The sequence below is a fragment of the Phyllostomus hastatus genome, unplaced genomic scaffold (genome assembly GCF_019186645.2).
Source record: "Phyllostomus hastatus isolate PE091 unplaced genomic scaffold, TTU_PhHast_1.1 phas_scaffold_585, whole genome shotgun sequence".
NCBI lineage: Eukaryota > Metazoa > Chordata > Mammalia > Chiroptera > Phyllostomidae > Phyllostomus > Phyllostomus hastatus.
In genome coordinates this window covers 9,923,938-9,942,429 of record NW_025334037.1, presented here as the reverse complement: position 1 = coordinate 9,942,429, position 18,492 = coordinate 9,923,938, and the positions used below count along the sequence as shown (strand labels likewise).

General features: G+C 52.4%; 1 protein-coding gene across 6 annotated transcripts in view; it reads right to left on the bottom strand.

Annotated features, from left to right (window-relative positions):
* NAV2 (neuron navigator 2) overlaps positions 1 to 18,492 on the bottom strand; it is a 367,706-nt gene that overhangs the window by 57,476 nt on the left and 291,738 nt on the right. For 3 of the 6 annotated variants that reach the window (XM_045825827.1, XM_045825830.1, XM_045825833.1), the window contains 5 exons: positions 13,909 to 14,047; positions 5,944 to 6,235; positions 4,497 to 5,202; positions 1,138 to 1,605; positions 406 to 471 (listed from right to left, as the gene is read on the bottom strand). In XM_045825827.1, the coding sequence (XP_045681783.1) occupies positions 406 to 471; positions 1,138 to 1,605; positions 4,497 to 5,202; positions 5,944 to 6,235; positions 13,909 to 14,047 (1,671 nt within the window). The remainder of the gene's footprint in view (positions 1 to 405; positions 472 to 1,137; positions 1,606 to 4,496; positions 5,203 to 5,943; positions 6,236 to 13,908; positions 14,048 to 18,492) is intronic. The other 3 variants (XM_045825829.1, XM_045825832.1, XM_045825831.1) reach the window with 2 other exon arrangements.

Sequence of the window (18,492 nt, the reverse complement as noted above, 5' to 3'; positions counted from 1 at the left end):
GGGTGGGAGACAAAGGTGAGGGCCAAGCTGCTCGGTGGGTGGTAGATCATCTCTGGGCTTGGAGTAGGAGGGGAGGGAGAAGGGGGAAAGGGTGGGAAGCAGGAGCATGCCACAGGAACACTGAGATGCAAGTGAGAGCTTCTCCGCCCCCAGTTCAAGTGGCAGGTTTGAGGTTCCTTCCCAAGTAGGGAAGAGAGGGGCCAGCCCAACCCCACCTCTCCAGGGGCTTCAGTGGACAGCGGAACAGACCCTCACTGGCATGTCTGGGGGTCGCATACTACACCAGAGCCACGAACACAAGCGGAAGCCTTGGGCCGACAGCCTCACACAAGACATCTGGCTTGACACAGACGGGCAGAGGAACCTAGAAGGCTCGGTGGGGTCTCCGGCCTACAATGTCATTACCTGTCCTGTTTCCTGGGCAAAGTACTTCTGCAGAACTTAGGGCTAGCGGCAGGGGAAGAGAGAGGGCTAGAAGTCCAGGCAGGTAGAAAACAAGAGAAGGAACATTAGACGGGAAGAAAGAGGGGGAGTTGTAAAATACAGTGACTTTTCTCATTCCCAGGGCTGACCCTGACTTGCTTCTTTTTCCATCAGGGAGACAATGGACACTTCACCACTAAAGTGAAATCCAGAGCTCTGGGGATGCTTTAGGTTTCTTGATTTCCTGTCACTGGCCAGCAGCCCTTCAATGGGAGGGTGTTTGCCATGACGGCCACCAAACTGACCCTGCTGCCTAAGGAACGTCCTAACATACACCCCAGGGCTGCAGCCGGCCACCCACTCTGCCTGCACAATTACAAGGGGAGGGGGAAGAAGCCAGCTGATGAACAAACAGAGTAAAATGGAAGGATTTCAAAGATGGAATGCCATTTCAAATGGATGCATTAAATCTACCCCCAGGAGACTTCCAGCAGCTCCAAGCCCTGAGAATAACCACAATGAAAAAGGTAACAGGGAGCAGCGCTGAGCTGAATCCCACCCTGCACTGGCTTTCCTATGGAAGCCATCGGTGGCCAGAAAGAGAGAACTCTCCCAAGCTAGGGCAATTAACCTGTGGGATTCCTGACACAATCCTTTGCCTCTTGAAAGGGTGTCTTTCTGAGAGAGACAGGCAGCCAAACGCATGTCACCAACCTTTCTGACAGTGTGGTCTTCACACTGTTGGTTCTCACAAAGGGAGTCAGGGAGTCGTCCTTAGAGGAGGCGATGAGGCCCGTGGAGGAATTGTGACTCAGGCCCCCTCCGCTGCTGAGGGAGATGTCAATGGACTCGCAGCTGGTATGCAGGCTGCTGACGGACTGGAAGCCCAGGCCGTCCTTGCTAACTGCTGAGGAGCTGCTGGCATTGGTGCCCCAGGTGAGGCTGTTGGAGGGGCCCGAGTGCGCTGAGCTGGGGCTGGAAGCTAGAGGAGACGGGTTGAGATCCACATTCTTACTGTAGAGAGGACTGCTGCTCCCGCTGCTCAGGGCGCCGCTGCCTGAGGGGGACTCTAAGTTACCTGGCTGGGTCAAGGTGGCATGAGGGTTGGAGATGACCACCGAGTTTTTCATGTTTTCAGCTGTGGCGATGGGCACTTGCTTGCTAGGCTTCCCACCAAAGAGTCTGTGAAGAGACAAAGGGTTGTTTGGGTTGGACACCCAGAGCCGAGGGGCTCCCAGCTGTTTAGTCAATGTGGCTCAGGTCCAGGAGCCATGGGAGTCCCTGGGGGGAGGCATAGTTGTTTCAACGGAAATGGCTACGGGGATCCCATTGGGACAGGCCACCGGGACACTCGTGAATGACATGTTCCAGTTTCCAGTGTACGTACGGTGCAGCTGAGACCCTGGCTCTGTCTGAGCCAAAGGGCCATAGGGAATAATTTTCTACAGGACTGTTCATGCTGGTCCAAGATCCTGCTTCCCTTTCTTTCCATGAACAGAGTAAACAGAATAAACAGAAAATTGCCTTGGCCCAGGAAACATCTACAAGGAAAAGAGCTGCCTGCATCATCTCTGTATCCGTGACCCCAGGCACAATGTAGGCGCTTGGTTTGTGTCAGTTCGACCCCGGGCAGTGGGCTGATTGATCTCTGAGCCCATGCAGGATCGAGAACCTGAGCGTGGACCTGGATGAGGCCTGGGGAGAGTATCTCCACAGACATCTCCGGTGAAAGCCCTACCCGGAAGGTGTGTCTTTGCGGCCGGAGTGCTAGTACTACCCACTGATGCACACGGAAACCTTACTGAGCTCCCAAGACATTAGACCAGACATGCGGTGTGAACTGTGTGTCTGTCTCAGAGACACAGAAATGCCATTCCATGTCACCAGCTCCCCCCACCCCACTCATGACCAGAAACGTGCCGTCGGAACACAGGAAACGTGTCCCTCCTCCACTGGCAGAAGGGCGCCTGGTGAGCGGCAGGGCCATCTTATAGTCAGGGAGCAATACCTGCTCCAAGCAAGGCGAGTGATTCCGCTCACTGAAACTCTGGGGGGACAGGTATCTCTGCACAGTGGCAACAACACCGACAGGCCCTTCCCCACGCTGCTCAGTGGCGTGAGTTTGACCTGTCTTCTCCAAACAGTCCTTACAAATCTTAATCATTGTAAAGACAACCAACCGACTGACCATGTAACCAATCCTCACTACAATATCTGGAGACAGATGAAAAACACTTTCGCCTGGTGACCATCAGAGAATGAAACATCCGATTACTAAATTTTGGCTTGAGAATGCTTACACTCTTCCAGTAATGGGGACCCCACTACTTTAAGGGGTAACTCACCCCAGTGTCTAGAACTGTCAATTAGAAAACCAAAATCTGATCTGCCTTCTTCACTTTTACTCATTGCTCCTAATCCTGCTATGTGTAAAGACACAGAGAACACCCGACCTTTTTGTTGAAGAGAGTTACCTCACTTCACCCGAGATCTATCTTCTCCATACTAAGGCACAATAAAAATGCCTTAACCATTTAGTAAAAATGCAATTGTCAGGAATTGGCCGAAAGGTGTTCAGTGCGGAACCTAAGAAAATGCGTGCATTTTCTAGTATTCTAGTACACTAGCCTAAAGGTCTAATAAAATGTCTTTGTAGTTGCTGAAGGAAATTCATAATACCAAAGAGTGAATATTACAGGTAATACTTGAGGCAAGAAGCAGAGAAAATTTTCATTTACAAGGCAATCTGGTACAACAACAAAGAACAGCCCGATAGGACCTTCCCCAGAAAAAGTAATTATTACTGAAATTCTAATAATCAAGTCTAGACAAAGAACAGCGAACTGCTTCATTATACCTTTCATGTGGAATGCTTCTTCTGAAGCCTCTTCAAACATTCCGATTCATTCCCAAATATGTACATGCGCGCACGGTTTTTATTTTTTTCACTGCATGGTTTGCTGCCCTTGGACTTACTCTTTCCTACGACAAGAAATCTCCTGAGAAGCGAGACTAAGTCCTGCCCCATGCACATGGAGTCTGAGGATGGTCCAGTGGATATGGAGATTATAATGAGATACTATGAACAGGCAAAAGCTGTAGAAATTTAAAACAAAGTTGAAGAAAAAATAGCAAATAATACTTTCATGTGAAAATTCCCACCCTGTGTGGAAATGTGAGAAAATGCTTTTTTTAAGGTAATAGGAAATCCATTTCTCTTTTTCAGAAACACTTCTGCTTTAAGAGGCTTTTTTTTTTCCAGGAAGCTAAAATTTCAGAAACTAATTTGGAATTATGCATGTGGTTATAAATAAGTATGTGGAGAACACTGGACTATTTGAGAAAAGGATCTGGCCAAGATCACTGTCTAGCATGATGAGGAGGAATTGCAGTCATTGAATTAACAAGACAAGAAAAAAACTGTCTGCATCCCCTGAGTTACCTGTGCAGATCTGGATGGTAGCTAACTCTTATTCACTACTTACTATGGGCCAGATATGGCTACATAGATGAATCTTCATAAGAACTCTCAGGTAGGTATCAGTGCCCCCATTTTACAGATGAGAAAACAGAGACATGCTGCTAAGAAAGTTTACATGGTGGCTAATTAAGGTGAACCCAAGCTTTGAACTCAGGATGATCGATTACAGAGGCTTAATTTAAGATTTCCATTCTAGTCCTGGCTGGCATAGCTCAGTGGATTGAGCTCGGGCTGTGAACCAAAGTGTCGCAGGTTCAATTCCCAGTCAGGGCACATGCCTGGGTTGCAGGCCATGGCCCCCAGCAACTGCACATTGATGTTTCTCGGTTTCTCTCTCTCTCTCTCTCCCTCCCTCCCTCCCTTTCCTCTCTAAAAATAAATAAATAAAATCTTTAAAAAAAGATTTTCATTCTAACATGGAAAAATAATCAGGTGACAGCAACATTGCTGGCAGCCTCTGACCAAACAGCTTTATCCTAGGACTGACAAGGAAGATACAGAGACTGCTTTAACTAAGAAACAGGAAATTATTAAAAATCCAGGACACCATTCCCTATATTCCGGTTCTGCTCAGTGCCATCTACCCACTCACCTGCGGAGTGTGGGAGAGGCCACATCAGGGTACTTGGCCCCTGGCTGGAGAGTGGCCTGAGCCGCACTGGACACAGGCGGGGGGGCTGCCGGGTTCACCTTCACGGAGTTACAGGAAGCCACGCTCTCGTTGTCCGAGGAGATGCCTTTCTCCTTATCCGTCTGGTTGGCCAGGCCCGGCAGAGAGCTCCCAAGGGCCGCTTTGGAGGGCTCCCTCAGCCTGGGCACCGGCAGGCCTGCCGACTTGCTGCTGATGTTGGAGTCTATGCTGCTCGTGCTCGACCGGTTCCCGGCCCCGTTCCGGCTGGTGGACTTACTGGGCCGCGGCAGACTCCGGTACTGCAGGTTTGTCCGGGAGCTCAGAGACAGATACGCATCGTCCTGATTCTGAGCCCCGTCCATGCTGGTCTTCCGACCAGTGGACCGTCCGACGAGCGCAGACGACTTCGGGATTTTGCCCAGTGTGGCTGACCTGCTGGTGACAGTGGCCCCACTGGCTGTGATCATGGCCAGGCCGGCAGCCGAGCCACTCTGCTTCTTGAACCCAAAGCTGTTGGCGTTGGCGGTGGGCGTCCGGGAGCTGCTGGGGAGGGGCTTCTTGGACTCGTCACCGCTGCTGCGGCCTGCATCTGATGGGGAGCGCTTCACCTGCGAGGCTTTGGGGGACAGCCTTCCTTTCTCGGACACTTTTGCATCGTCGGTTTTTCCTAGGAGAGAAATCGGCAGGGTTAACCTGCACACCAAGAAGCCGGCTCATCCAGTTTAGTCTGTTTAAAATCCTCCCCTCCTCCAAAGAACTGGTTCACGTTCTCCTTGGGGAGAGCAGGACCCTTGGGAGGCAGAGGAAAGAGCTTTTCATAAAGGCAATCTAGTCTACTACTGTCACCGTGAGCCTTTTAGATGTCAATGATGTTACTCATTTGCAAAGCAGTCTAAATTTACCCAGCACAGAGCAAAGCCAGCCAATCACTGACATGTCTGGGGAAGAGGCCTGGCTCTCACTGAACTTTCTCCCTCCGTCCATTGAAGAGATGTTCCTAACTTCCATAGGAGGGACCATTGACTTCCTGCAAAAACAGTTCCCGTTTACACACACCCCTGAATCACGGAAACATCAACACAGCATGCCAACAGCTTATAAACACAGGCCCTCACATGTGCGCTCTGACCCAGCACATGTCCACCAGTTTAACACGGCCTCAGCAGTGGACTGCCTTCAGACTTTAAAACCTTCCACACATTTTTCCACTTGGAAAAAGGAAGAGATGTGAACTTTCCTGAGAGCTGGTTATTAGCAGAGTCTACACCCCAAGAACAAACACCTGAGCATTTACAGGACTTAAAAAACAAAGAAACAAAGAACAATTCCTTGCTAGAGTTAGAGTGACTATGGTCTGGGTCTGGAAACTGACACCTGTGGATGAAAGACGGCGATGCCTCTCACTCACCTGATCCTGGGGTCTTCAGCGCGCCCGCCGAGGCAGCCGGCTTCGTCCTGGGCACGGTGATGCCCACCTGGGCCGTCATGCCGCGCCGCCACGAGCCTGTCTGGGAGATGACGGGGTTCTTCTTGCCCGACGTGCTTTTGTCGGACTCATCAGACATGTCCGAGGGATTCCGCCGCCACTTGGAGCCCGGCTCCATCTTCACGCCGCTGTCTGACCCTCCGTCGGACTTCTTGACATCGTCACCCGACCAGAGGGAGCTCCTCTCCACCTGCGAGTGCTTCTCCGCGTCGGTCTGCGGGTGAGACTCCGAATTAGTCTCTCCCAGACCCCGGGGTGGAGAGACCCTCACCACCAAGCAAAAATGCCAATACACTGGGTGAAGTAAAAGAAAAATAATAACTAACAACTTAAAAATGTTTGGGCCTTTGTACTGTGGTTATCTTATTAGAAGGCCTGATTTTTTTTTCGGTCCAAGGAAAGTAAAGAATACAACTATGTCCTTGAGAGGAGTGAGGGAGGAGAGTGAAAGGGGCCAGAGGGAAAGAGGGAAGGAGCCCCACAGAGAACTATGAGCAGATGGGAGATGTGGCGAGAATTCAGCCACCAACTCTCTGCCACTTGGCGAGAAACCCCCTCTAACTCAGGCAGCCTGAGCTCCAGCCAGCATCCAGCCTCCTGCCCGTCTCCCTTTGTTCTTCCGTCTCCCTATCACTCCACTGGCAGTGAGATCCCAGGCTCCAGTGCAGCGTCACAGTCTAACACTCGGAGCCAGTGAGCGAGCAAGTGGGGGCGGCTGCTAGTTCCACTCTCAGGGAGGGAGAGGGGCTGAGAGGAACACACACCCTCAAAAGCCACTTCCCCCCAAAGCTAAAAGCCAGCGGGTGCCTGCTCCTACCCCAGCACTGTGCATATGCCACACTGCTTTGCTCCTCTTGTGGGATTCTGTTCAGACGAGGCGTATAATTAGCCAGCTTTCTTTGGAAGAGCCTTGACCTGCTGGCCATGGAACCCAGGAGGGGACAGAAGTGTGGTGTTAATGATTTGCTGCAGTGAAAAGGCAGAAGCTAACCAGAATGCTTCAGGGGCCTCCCTAAGGGGGGGCAGCCCGAGGAGATGCCAGTCGGGAGAAGCCATGCAGAAAATGGGGAAGGGAGGTCAGCAACACTTCAGAGTGGCTGTACTAAGACGCACGTCCCTTACTTGCTGTATGTAACTCCCTACAGTGGGCATCCTTGGCAGGACAGGAAATCAAGACGATCACCTGGCCAGAATCCGGCCTAATGCCCGTCCCCCAAGAGTAGAACAAACACCTTCCTCCACGAAATACACCGGCTGAGTGGGATCAAACCCAAACACAGACAAGCAGCCCAAGTTCAGTTGTTCCTCTATCACCACCATGGACTCTTTGGGTCTCCCCTCCCCCCCTTAAGAATTCCCCTCACCCATGAGAGCCAGCTTACGAGTATCTTCCCTGTTGAGTCATTCCTCAGACACACGCTGAGCTCCTGCTAGGTACTACGCACCAGAGACATGACGAGACAAAAGCACCCCGCAACCGTGGAAGCTCATTGCTCAGCGGCAGCGGGGACACAGAAAGAGGACTTCCCACGTCTGAGCACAGGGCATGGGCTCCCTCAAGCCTTGGCGAGTGAATGAGTGAAAAAACGAACACACGCTTGTCCAGCTAGAGCTCACTTTAACAAAGTGATGCCATCTGACCCCGGCCGTCTGACCACCTGGTTACACAGGGCAAGCAGGGAAGCGGTACTGTCTTCACCTCAGTTTTACAGATGAGAGGAAACGAAGTTACCCACTCCCGCCCTGACCAGTGTGCTGCACTTGGTTGAGTGTCGTCCCACAAAGCGAGAGGCTGCTGGTTCGATTCCTGCTCGGGGCAAGATTTCCTCTGTGCCCACTGTTTGCCAGGCACCATGGGGAGTCTGGGGAACTGTGGGTAAGACTGGTTCCCACCACTCCTGGAATTTACGATCCAGTGAAAGAGGCAGAGATGGGGTAAATAAATACAAATAAGTAACTGTGAATTATAAGGGGTGTTGTAAGGAAAAGGACAAGGAGTCTGAGGGAGAAATATAGGCACTGATGTACTTTAGATTATGATAATGGGGCTGGGGACCATGAGTGAGGTAAGACCTTTTTGAAGAAGTGCTCTAAAGAATGAGAAGAAACTTAGCAAGAGAAGGGCGTGCGCCAGGGCCTGAGACGGGAAAGGATGTGGCTTTGGAAGCAATCACCCAGCAAATATCCACCAGCGGCCACCATCTGCCAGGCAAGCTCGGGGGCACTGGGAACACTACAATGAACAAGTACAAATCATTAATATCTTGTCCAAGTACATTTTAACACGTTCGAATACACTCTAAGACGCACTGAAAACTTAGCGCACCACATCCTGGATTATTGCATCCGTTCTTTTAATACTCATTCCTGTACCTCATTCCCCTCAGTCAAATTGCAGCTGTGCTGACAGCAGTGACAGTAACAATAACATTTACTAAGCACCGTGTGTGAGGCACCGGGCTAAAGTGCTTTGCCTGTATCACGTAATTTAATCCTCTGTGAGGAAGTTACAGTTCATTGTCCCAGTTTTACATGAGAAAACTGAGGCACACAGTGGACAAGAAAAGTGTCCAAGATCGCACAGTGAGGCAGTGGGGATGCAAGGGTTCTGGGGACCCGCACTGTATCCGCTTTATGACTCCACCTTCCTGGGAATAAGCCCAAGAACAAGAGACATTTCTGCTTGTCCAGTGGCTCCTAACACGATCCCAACACCCAGCAGATGCTCTTTCCATACAGGCTGGCTGGCTGTTCCCCAATTCCAACCCCACAGCAGCGCCAGCCTAGCCTCTGGGCAGGACCCCCAGAGCTCCGACTCCACCTGTGGCAGAGAGAGAGCCACATGGCCCTGGCTCAGGACTGTGGCTTGACCCCCGCTCTGGAGAGAACAAAAACCCTGCCGTCACACCCCCACAACTTGATCCAGGGCGGCAGCCATCCCTGCACTGCTCTGCACAGTGGGCACCTGCCTGGGACATCACCGGCTTTGAGTGCCTATCTCCTTAGCAAACCCTCCTGGAGCCGTGCGCCAGATCGTATGGTGACAGCATGAGGGATCAACAGGTGAAAATGTCCCTGCCTCTGCTCCCAGGGCTTACAACCCAAGGCCAGCAGGATGGCCACACGGGGCTGCACAGAGCTGTGCCCTCCCCTTGGCCCTCCATGCCTCTGTCAGCTGTTCCCCTCTCATAAGGCGCCTCCTTTTGAAAGGATGTTCCTATTTCCCCTACCTGGAAGTCCATTTCCTCACTCAACGTCCCAGAGGGAGGTGGGGGAACAGCCAGGCAGGAGAGGGAGTGGGCCTGGGAGATGGGAGAGGTCATGAGCGAGGGCCCCGGTTCCTCAGGGACCACAGAGAGGCCAGTCCTCTGAGAATGACAGGCTGGAACCAAGGTGGGGGGGGGGGGCAGCGCTGAGCAGTGCGGTGGGGGGGGGGGCCTGGCATGATGGGGGCGGGGGACATGGGCTTGGAGTCTGGCAGACTTGGAGTTCAAGTCCTGGGTGCTGCCCCTCCTCTGCTGTGAGTGTGACCCTGGAGGGGTGGCTTCGCTTTGCTGAGATCATTACCTTGTATACAAAAGGGGGGCGATAACAGGTGGGTGTCCTAGAGAGCTAGCTGAGAGGAGACTCAATGAGCTAAGTGTGGAGGGACTCAAAAGCCCTCTTGACTCTGAAAACCCCCAGCACCTTAGCATTTATCCCATTTTTGTCTTGCATTGGGTGTAAAAAGGGCACTTGTCTTTCCTGCTATTGGGCCACAAGCTTCTAGAAGTCAGGGACATGCCCTCTTCATGCCCACATCCCCTGCAGATCCAGAGGCTGAACTGGCTGGAGTCTGGGCCCCAGTCACAGCAGAAAAATGACCAGCATCATCACCATCACCTGCCGCTCTTCTTGCCAGGCACTGTGTCCCTCCACATCCATCATTAGCCCACTCAGTCTGCTGAGCCTGCATCAGCCATATTTCACAGACCAGGTGTAAAGAGCGAAAGTAACTTGCCTCAAGTCACAACAGCAACAACCAAACAGATGGGCAGAAGCAGTGCCCTCCCAGCCGCCCCCCACCCCCCAACCCCATCCCTTCATCCCGACCAATATCCAGGGAACGCCCAGAGAGCCCCGGGCTCTCTCATGGCTGCACAGGTCAGGAATCTCTGCCAGAGAATTCAGGTTTTTATTTCCTTGAGAAGCAAAGAATAAATGCACCTGGCATTATCTACCTTCCCCCACTCTGTATATTTTGCTAAAAATTTCACAGGCTGTGAAAAGTAAGAAAAATCTTGAATTGTACCTCTCTGCAGCTCAGCACCTGGAATGGAACCTTCCAGAGACCTGAGAGGAAATGCAAAATGACCAAGGACACAGTGGGGAGATGGCTGTGTGGGGCAGAGATGTGTGTTTGTTAAACTCTCCTGCCACCACCAACACTGTCCTCAAGAGAAAATGCTTCAAGATATAAGGCGAGTTGCTTTGAAATGACCAACAAAATGGATTAAGAACACAGTCAGCTTTAACTGCTGACGTGAATGGAGGAGGGAGGAGGGAGGCAGAGGGATGGTAATCCAGAGGAAATCAGGAACTAAACATGGTCACTCCTGAGCAACTGCCAAGAACAGGGCACCGAGAGACAGCGTTTAGATAACGTATTCTCAGGCACCCCCACACTCACCCTTCAAGATTAATCTCGTTGCCATAATTTTATGGGCGAGGCGACAGAGGCTTGCAGGGGTGATTAGCTTACCCAAGGAGGTCAGAGTGGGGGGCTCAGCCCTGACCTCAAAGGCCACCCCTTGGACCTGATGGGGCGACCTGGTCTGGCTGCCCACCTGGGCTCACCAGCTCCCCCGGGGAAAGTCAGCCAGGAGGCTGCCACGCCTCAAGCAGGGGAGACCCTGCCCCCCACGTGGGGAAGCAGTCGGCACGGCTGCCCGATGCTGAACCCGGGGACGTGTGCCTCAACGAGGGCACACCATGCTCCTTGACGTCCGCAAAGGGGACGGCCACTTACGGACGGGGCACTTCCATCCCCCCAAGGATCGCTCGCTCCTCTGTGATGTGCCTCCTCCTCTTTCCATCAGCTGACGGAGGCTACTCCTTCGGCTCTCCAGACCATACCTTCCTTGTTCCTTAGATGCACTTCCTTTTGGCTATTCCCCAGAGGCTTTTCAAATATGAAAACCTAGGCAGGTGACCTGTCTTCAACCTGTTTTCTCAGTGACATGCTGAGCCGCTTCTTCCTGCCTCTCCGTGACCTGTCTGGGACAGTGTGTGCTGCCCGTCCGCCCAGGAGAAGCCAGTGCGTGACGAAACCCGAGTGAGCCCTGGGGGAGGGCGGCAGCACACGTCTTCCCACTGACTGATGCTGATGCTGATCGGAGAGGAGTAATGGCCCTTAGCGCTCCTCCGAGTGGTACAGGGGAGCCAGGGAGCGGGGGGCTGCCATTTGCACAGATTCAAATATTTGGAGATGCTCCCTGGACAGGAACAAAGGAATGCCACTACAAATCCACGTAAAGAAACCATCTCCAATAGGAATTTTAGCAACTATTGGTGCAAGTCTGTGTTTTATTGCAACACCTACTTACTTAGGTTTTATTTAAATATTTTAAATGCAGGCAGTCTTACTATGAAAACAACCCAATGAATATTAAATCCTTTAGGTCCCTTGAAATTAACTTTCTGATCGTGATCAAAAGATATGTCTGTGTCATATTCCTGGACCTTTTCTGATGTGACCTGAGCTAGATGGAAGCAAAGAGCTAGTCAAAGAGGAGGGGAGCCTGGCATGAACCAACCCCGAGTGTGTCTGATAGGAAATCAGTGGCAAATCCCGGATGTGAATTCTGTGTCGATGTGGAAAACAGATTCCAGCTCTGGCTTTGCGGGAAGGGAACAAAGACAAGGACATGCTTCCAGCACTGTGTTCTGCTGGCTCAACGCGCCTCTTAGGAGCAAGCTGTTCCTACCTGGCAGGGAAATGCAAGAGAAACGACTGACTCACTGATCTGTTGGTGCCTGTCCCCTCCGGCACCCCTTCTTCTCTGCCCCCTCCCTCTCTCCTCTCAAGGACCTCAGATACCCTGCCTGCCCCCCAGCTAGACAGCAGCTGAGCAATTCCTTGGTTCCCCGTTTCAGAATCTAAGGACCTGTGGGAGCCAGTTGTTACTTATGTCACATATGGTAGGAAATAAAATTAGGATGAATCTCAGGAAAAAAATTAGCATCCACGAGGAAAGGAGAAGTGGTGGACGCTGAGACATTCGGCCGGGGCAGGTGGCAAGGACACAGGCAGCCTGGTTGTCTCTGGCGTGTGTCTAGTTACCGACGAAACGGGGATCACTCCGGGGCAGTGTGGCTTAGGTTCTCTCTTTCTTATTATAAGTCTTTACATGGAGGTACAGCATTCACGTATACAATCGTATCAGTATGCAACTTGAATAAATTTTACCAATTCAGCACACGTATCTATCATGCAGAAATCAAGGTGTAGAACATTATCAGTGCCGCCCTGCCCAAATCTTTGTGCCCCTTTCATTTGGGGAGATTTCCCCCTCTTCACCACCACCACCACCACCCATCCTCACTCTCCAACAATAATTAGAAATTCCAGCTAAAGTGAAAACCCTAGAAGTGGCAGGCAAACTCAGAGGCAACACCTACAACATTCCACTGGTCAGGCAGCATGTATTTCTGTGGGACAGAACTACTCCCACACCGTGACACACCCTGGCTTTAGCCCTGTCCTCAAAGACAGGGTACCTTTGAAAGCAACGAGATCCCAAAGCAGTTCCCTTCTGCCCAGCGTGAGAAACAGCAGGAGAATAAGTACGTGGAAGGGAGTGAATGAAGGGGGCCATGTCAGTTCTGACCCCACCCCCACACACAAAGGCACCCCAGGAGACTCTGTCCAGATCAGACCTTCCCATGGGCTCCCCTGAAGCAGTGGCCCCGTGGGTGGGAGGGACCATCATGAGACAGATGGCAGCCCACATGTGGCGGTGCCACGAATGACCAGTCCTTGTGCTGGCAGACCCGACTCGGGGACCCACTTTCCCCTTCGACCACTAAGGAAAGCCATGAGGGCCAGTGAAGGGACCCCCACGAGACCACTTTGAAAGCAAATATAACGTAGCACTACACTCAAATCATGTAAACTCCCAAAACCTGGGAGTTTACAGTAGCCCTGAAAACTCAAGCTCTCGGGGTACAGCAGCTGGGCGCCCTGGGGCTTGGGGGCCCATCCGAAGGGGCCAGCAAGGGGACATCACTGACCAATGCCATCTGGAGAATGGAGGTCCAGGAGACAGTATCTTCTGGGTGGTTTGTTTTTTTTTTCCAAGAGAAACCAGAAACTCATTTTCATGTAAAATAACACAATTCATAAAACTTGACATGGAATCCAGTTAAGAAGAAAAACCACACCGTGGGCCAATGAAAATACGCCGTCAGAAGGACGCGATGCACTGGCCGTCCCAGCCAGGGCGCCCAATCTTGGTCCCCCCCCATCGCTCCGAGGAACCAGAGGTGCGCCCCACACGGCAAAGAGGGGACTCGCACTCCTGGCTGAGAGCGGCCGGCTGAGTCCAGCATCCCAGTTTTTAAAAAAACAGGGTATGAAACTGAGGTCCAGGAAGGGACCATGGCTTTACCAAGGCCACCAGAGGGAGGGCGGTGTGGCTGCCCCACTCCCGCTTCCAGCGCCCTGCTGCCCGACGCCAGCCAGAGGCCAGGGTGGGGGACACAGGCACAGGCAGCAAGCAGGAGGCTGGGCCTCCCCTCATGGACCTGGGGAGTCTGCTCATCCCGAACGGCCCCCTGGACCCACCAGCCCAAGGCTCTCTGCTGGCAGGGCCTTTGGGGGAACCTGGGAGGGACCGTGTGCCTTACCTGTACATCCAGGTTTTTGCGAGAGGAGGCAGGTGTGTTGGCATAGGAGCTGATGGAGGAGCTGGTGTTGATGTCATCAGTGCTGAGGTTGTCTATGGTGTCGCTGATGCCACTGCTGACGGAGCTGCTGTCATCCCAGCTGCCAAGACAAACACACCCTGAGCACCAGAACCACAGGCCACGCCGGCGCAGGCTGACGGCACAGACACATGCGCAGTGTCCCCGGAGGGAAGCTGGCGGTGGCACAAAGCCACGCGTCACCCTGGTGGTTTGGGACTGGCGGCTGGGGCAAGCGGCTGATACAGATCTTCCTCATAAGGCTGGGTGCTTCCCTGAGTGGCTAAAAACATCACCCATTTCCCACCCCATCCTCAACTTCATCCTGGGAAGTTTACGAAGTCGATGGCTGCTTCCCAGGCCCTATGGCTGAGCAGGAGCAGTGGCTTTGGAGATCAGAGCTGAGAGCGGTGCACAGAAAGATTCGGCAGTGGCACCCTCCTTGGGGGTTGCCGTAAGTAGGAAGAATGCTCAGGGCAATACGAATGCGCTGGACTCCACTTTCAGATGAAATGCCAAGCAGATGAAAGCTGCAAAAGGCAGCAGGGACCTGACAGCACCATTAGTAGCTCAGACACTACTAATATCCCAGGATGCATCTAAAATAGAATGCTTCATTTCCCAACTCTCAGATCCACTGTGATCCACCCCTGCCCTCACCTCAAGTCAAGTCTGTGGGCCATGACTCTCCTCTTTCCTTCTTACCATCACCCAGCACCACCAAGACACTTCAATCCACCTCCTGCTCCCGCCCTCTCAACTGGCAACATGTATCCCCAGGTGCACCTGCCGCCCCCCAGTTCAAGCTGCTATCTAGCCTGCCTGGGTGCTGGCCGACAGGACAGCTGGGCCCTGGGCTCCAATCCTAAACCAGTCAGTCAGTCCACTCACCCCACAGCGACGGTATCTGAAACATAAATCAGACTATGTTGCCCCACTGTTAGTATCCTCCAGTGGTTTCTCGGGTACTTAAAACCCAACTCTTTACTCTGGCCCTCCAGACCCTCCGATCCACCTCCCTCCTTAGTCCCGTCCCTCGCCAGCCTCTCCATCACTCTCGGGCTCCGGTCTCATGGGCTTCTGTCCCTCCTAAGCTGACAGGGCTTCCATTAGTCATCCCTCTTCCTGGACACCTGTCCCTGCCTCCTTCTCACCTGAAGTGTCACCCCTCAGAAAGGCTTTCTTCCCTGGTCTCACTAGGTATAGTGCCACCCCTTCCCCCACCTATCAAGCCTGCTGCATTTTTCTCCTTTGGCTGTAGGGTGGCAGGTACATAGCAGGTGATTTAAACTCATGGGGCTGAAGAGTTTAACACTGCTGTACTTAATATACAGAATATAGCTAGGTACTATTATTTTTCTATTGTATAGGTGGAGACACTGAGGCTTAGAAAGGCCAGGACACTAGAGTAAGAGGTAGAACAGGATCTGGATCCAGCCATTATGACTCCAGAGGCACCCTCTTTTCTGTGACGCCAGACGGCATTCCTTATGTCCACTTTCAGTGCACATGGGGACATGGCACGGCTCGCTTCCCAGGAGGAAGCCACGGCTTGCGAGGCAGGCACGCACCAGGTTCCGCGTCACACAGCGGGAGTGGTGAGGCCAGCTTCTACCCCTGGGGCTGTCTGATAACAAAGCACTGACTCAGCCACTCTACCCCTCCACTCAGCCTTCCACCCGCATCTTGCCTGTGCGACAGCAGCCTGATGCCTCAGAAATGCTGGGTGGCGGAGGAGGCCTGCCCCGCAACAACTCCAAAGAAGTTCTGGTTTGTTCCCGCAGCTTGTAAGATCCCTGCCTAAGCTCTGAGGACCAGGCGGGATGGCGAAGGTTTGGTGAGAGCTGTTTTCATCACCCTCCCCTTCAGCACTGCTATTGGGCTTCCAGAAGCCCACCTGGAAGGTCCCCCAGAAATGAGGGGAAATGTGTGACTGGTCCCCGGGTAGGGAGGGTGGAGGCAGGAAGCCTGAGTGCTCAGAAAGGGGTTTAGTGTGGGTGACGTCACAGGTCCAGAAGGCCCCAGGCTCCAGGGTCTCAGCAAACTGCACTCATGTGATTCCGCTCATGGGCCTGGACTCCACCTGGTTCCCGGCCCTTGAGCCCACCCTACCTGCCCTGCACCCCGAGTTCCACAGTCTCACAAACTGGCTTTGTTTCTATACACATATACAATTTTCTAGTTTTTCCCCACAGGACAGACTGCTCTGCCTTCCAAATATGCGCAGGGGCAGCTTGGTGACAGCAGCTAAACACATGTCACGTGTCAGGCACAGTGCCGAGCACCTCACACACATTATACATGGCCCCAGTCCCCGTGTCACTTCTGCAAGGCACCTATGACCTCCCACTTTACAGATGAAGAAGTGAAAGCTGAAAGGACAAGTATCTTGACCAGTGTTTTTCAGGCAACACTGGAATTGGTTTAAAATGCAAGGCTGCCTAATTTCAGAACATGCACGCCTCCTGGTCTGGACCACGCTGCCCTTCACGACAAAGGCTGTTCACCAAGAACCTGCCGCATGCTGGCTCTGGTGGTGCTGCAACAGTGTCAACCTCTCTTTGTGGGTCACCTCCCCTTCCTCTCCAGGCACAGCGTTAGTGTTTATTAACAGCTCCTGATGGAGCTTAAGTGCAGAGGAGAGACAGGGGCACGTTCTGACACAAAATCACCACCAGCCCTGGATGCAGAGCCCAGTTCCCTCTCCACTTCATTCTTTGACAAGTCACAACTCTGCGCCTCAATTTCCTTAGGGGGTGACACACGGCTGATGCAACCTGGTCTGGGGAGAGTATGACACAACAGATGGAAAAGGACTCAAATCTCCTCTCACAATTAATGGAAACCCCACGAATCTTCAGTGGCATTGGCTGTCTAGAGTGAGGAATTCGATGTAGCTAAACTTGCCTATGATCTGATGAAGGAGGAGGACGGATGGGAGAGGCACATGACTGGCAGGGGTTGGGGGGGAAGGACAGAAGTAACAGATGCCCATGAATCCAACCCCAGATTTTTTGCTTTGAAAGTGTACCTGCTCTTCCCCGTGGCCTTTCAACGCCACGTTATGATTCCAGCAGGGCTCGGGGCACTGATCACACACAGGATGCCTCCCCTCAGTGCCCAGAGCAGCGTGAGGCTTATCCTGAGTTCACAGGAAATCCTTGTAACTGAGCCGGCCCCAGAGGGGAGAAGCCAGAGATCTGCCCCACGGGAGAGTGGGAGTGGGGGAACCAGTGACCCTACGGGAGGCCCATGCTGAGCAAGAACAGCTTCAGTGTCCCGAGCTGTCTGTGTGCCAGAAACCAAAGCTGTCCCCGCATTCGGAGAACCAGTCATGTCTCCTTCATGTCTGCATCTTCGGGGACGCTGCCAAGTCAACCTAGATACAAAAATCACTTAGGTTCCACTTGTCTTCTCCCCCAAACTCAGGGTATAAACCATCATGATCCACCAGGATCAGGTCAGTGAGCCCCGAAATGTATTCTAAGGAAAACCAGTTCCGCAAGGTGCACACACGTCTTAGCGCTGGGAAGCCCCACAAGGATCTCATTCATGCCGCCTAGAATAGTGTTTCCCAAACTTACATGGCCACACAGGACAGGCTGAGCAGGATGGAAACACCACTCAGGAAAAGGTGCGATCGAAGTCCAGAGCTGTCAGCAGTCACTTCCCCCTCAGCTGCCTGAGCAGGCAGCTAGCAGGGGACGCGGAGTCCAGAGGAAAGACGTTGCGTGGGCGCCTGCACCCAGCTGTAGCTGAAGCCAGAGCACCCCTGGGAGACTCAACTGTGAGAACTAAGGCACTGCTGCTTTCTTTTACTCAAAACTGGTTTGCTTCGTTGTGTTTTTTTTTAACCACTTGGTACATAGACCCACGCTAACTATTGGGAAATTGCAATTTGTTTGCGAAACGACTCCAGACCTGTGGCCCAGAGTCAGACGGGAAAAATATGAAAAGCATGCCAAACCCATTCAGGCAGCAAGGGTATTAGTTGAGTCCAATCAAGTGGCAAAAGAAATTAGGTACAACCTGGCACAGGGTACAAAAGTCTACTGACCCAGGTCAGGCAGTAAATATTGAAAGAGGTTACAAAAACTGATTACCAGGGAAACTTGAAAGAAACCGAGAGGATGTGTGTTTACTGTGTGGCGAAATGAAATTCCAGCTCAGAGGCTTGCGGGACCCCAATGGCATAGCGGGAAGAACTAGTGTTTTCAGCTATGGCTCTGGAGCGATCGAGTGCTCTAGAGTTTGAGCTGACCACCCCTGCATCATGGTCTGGAGTGTGACAGAGAGGACATGACCACAGGATAAGCCTGGGCCCACCTGGGTGGTCAGCCTACTGCTCTTAGTTGGGAATAATGACTTGAAACCCTGGCAGGGCTTAAAAAGATGAAGAGATATGATGAAACAAATCGTAATATTAATACGTAACTTTAGAATGCAAGCTCTCTGATCATTGGGATAATCTCTGCCTATTTATAACATTTAAACGAGTGTATGACATATTAGAGAATCTGAAAAACA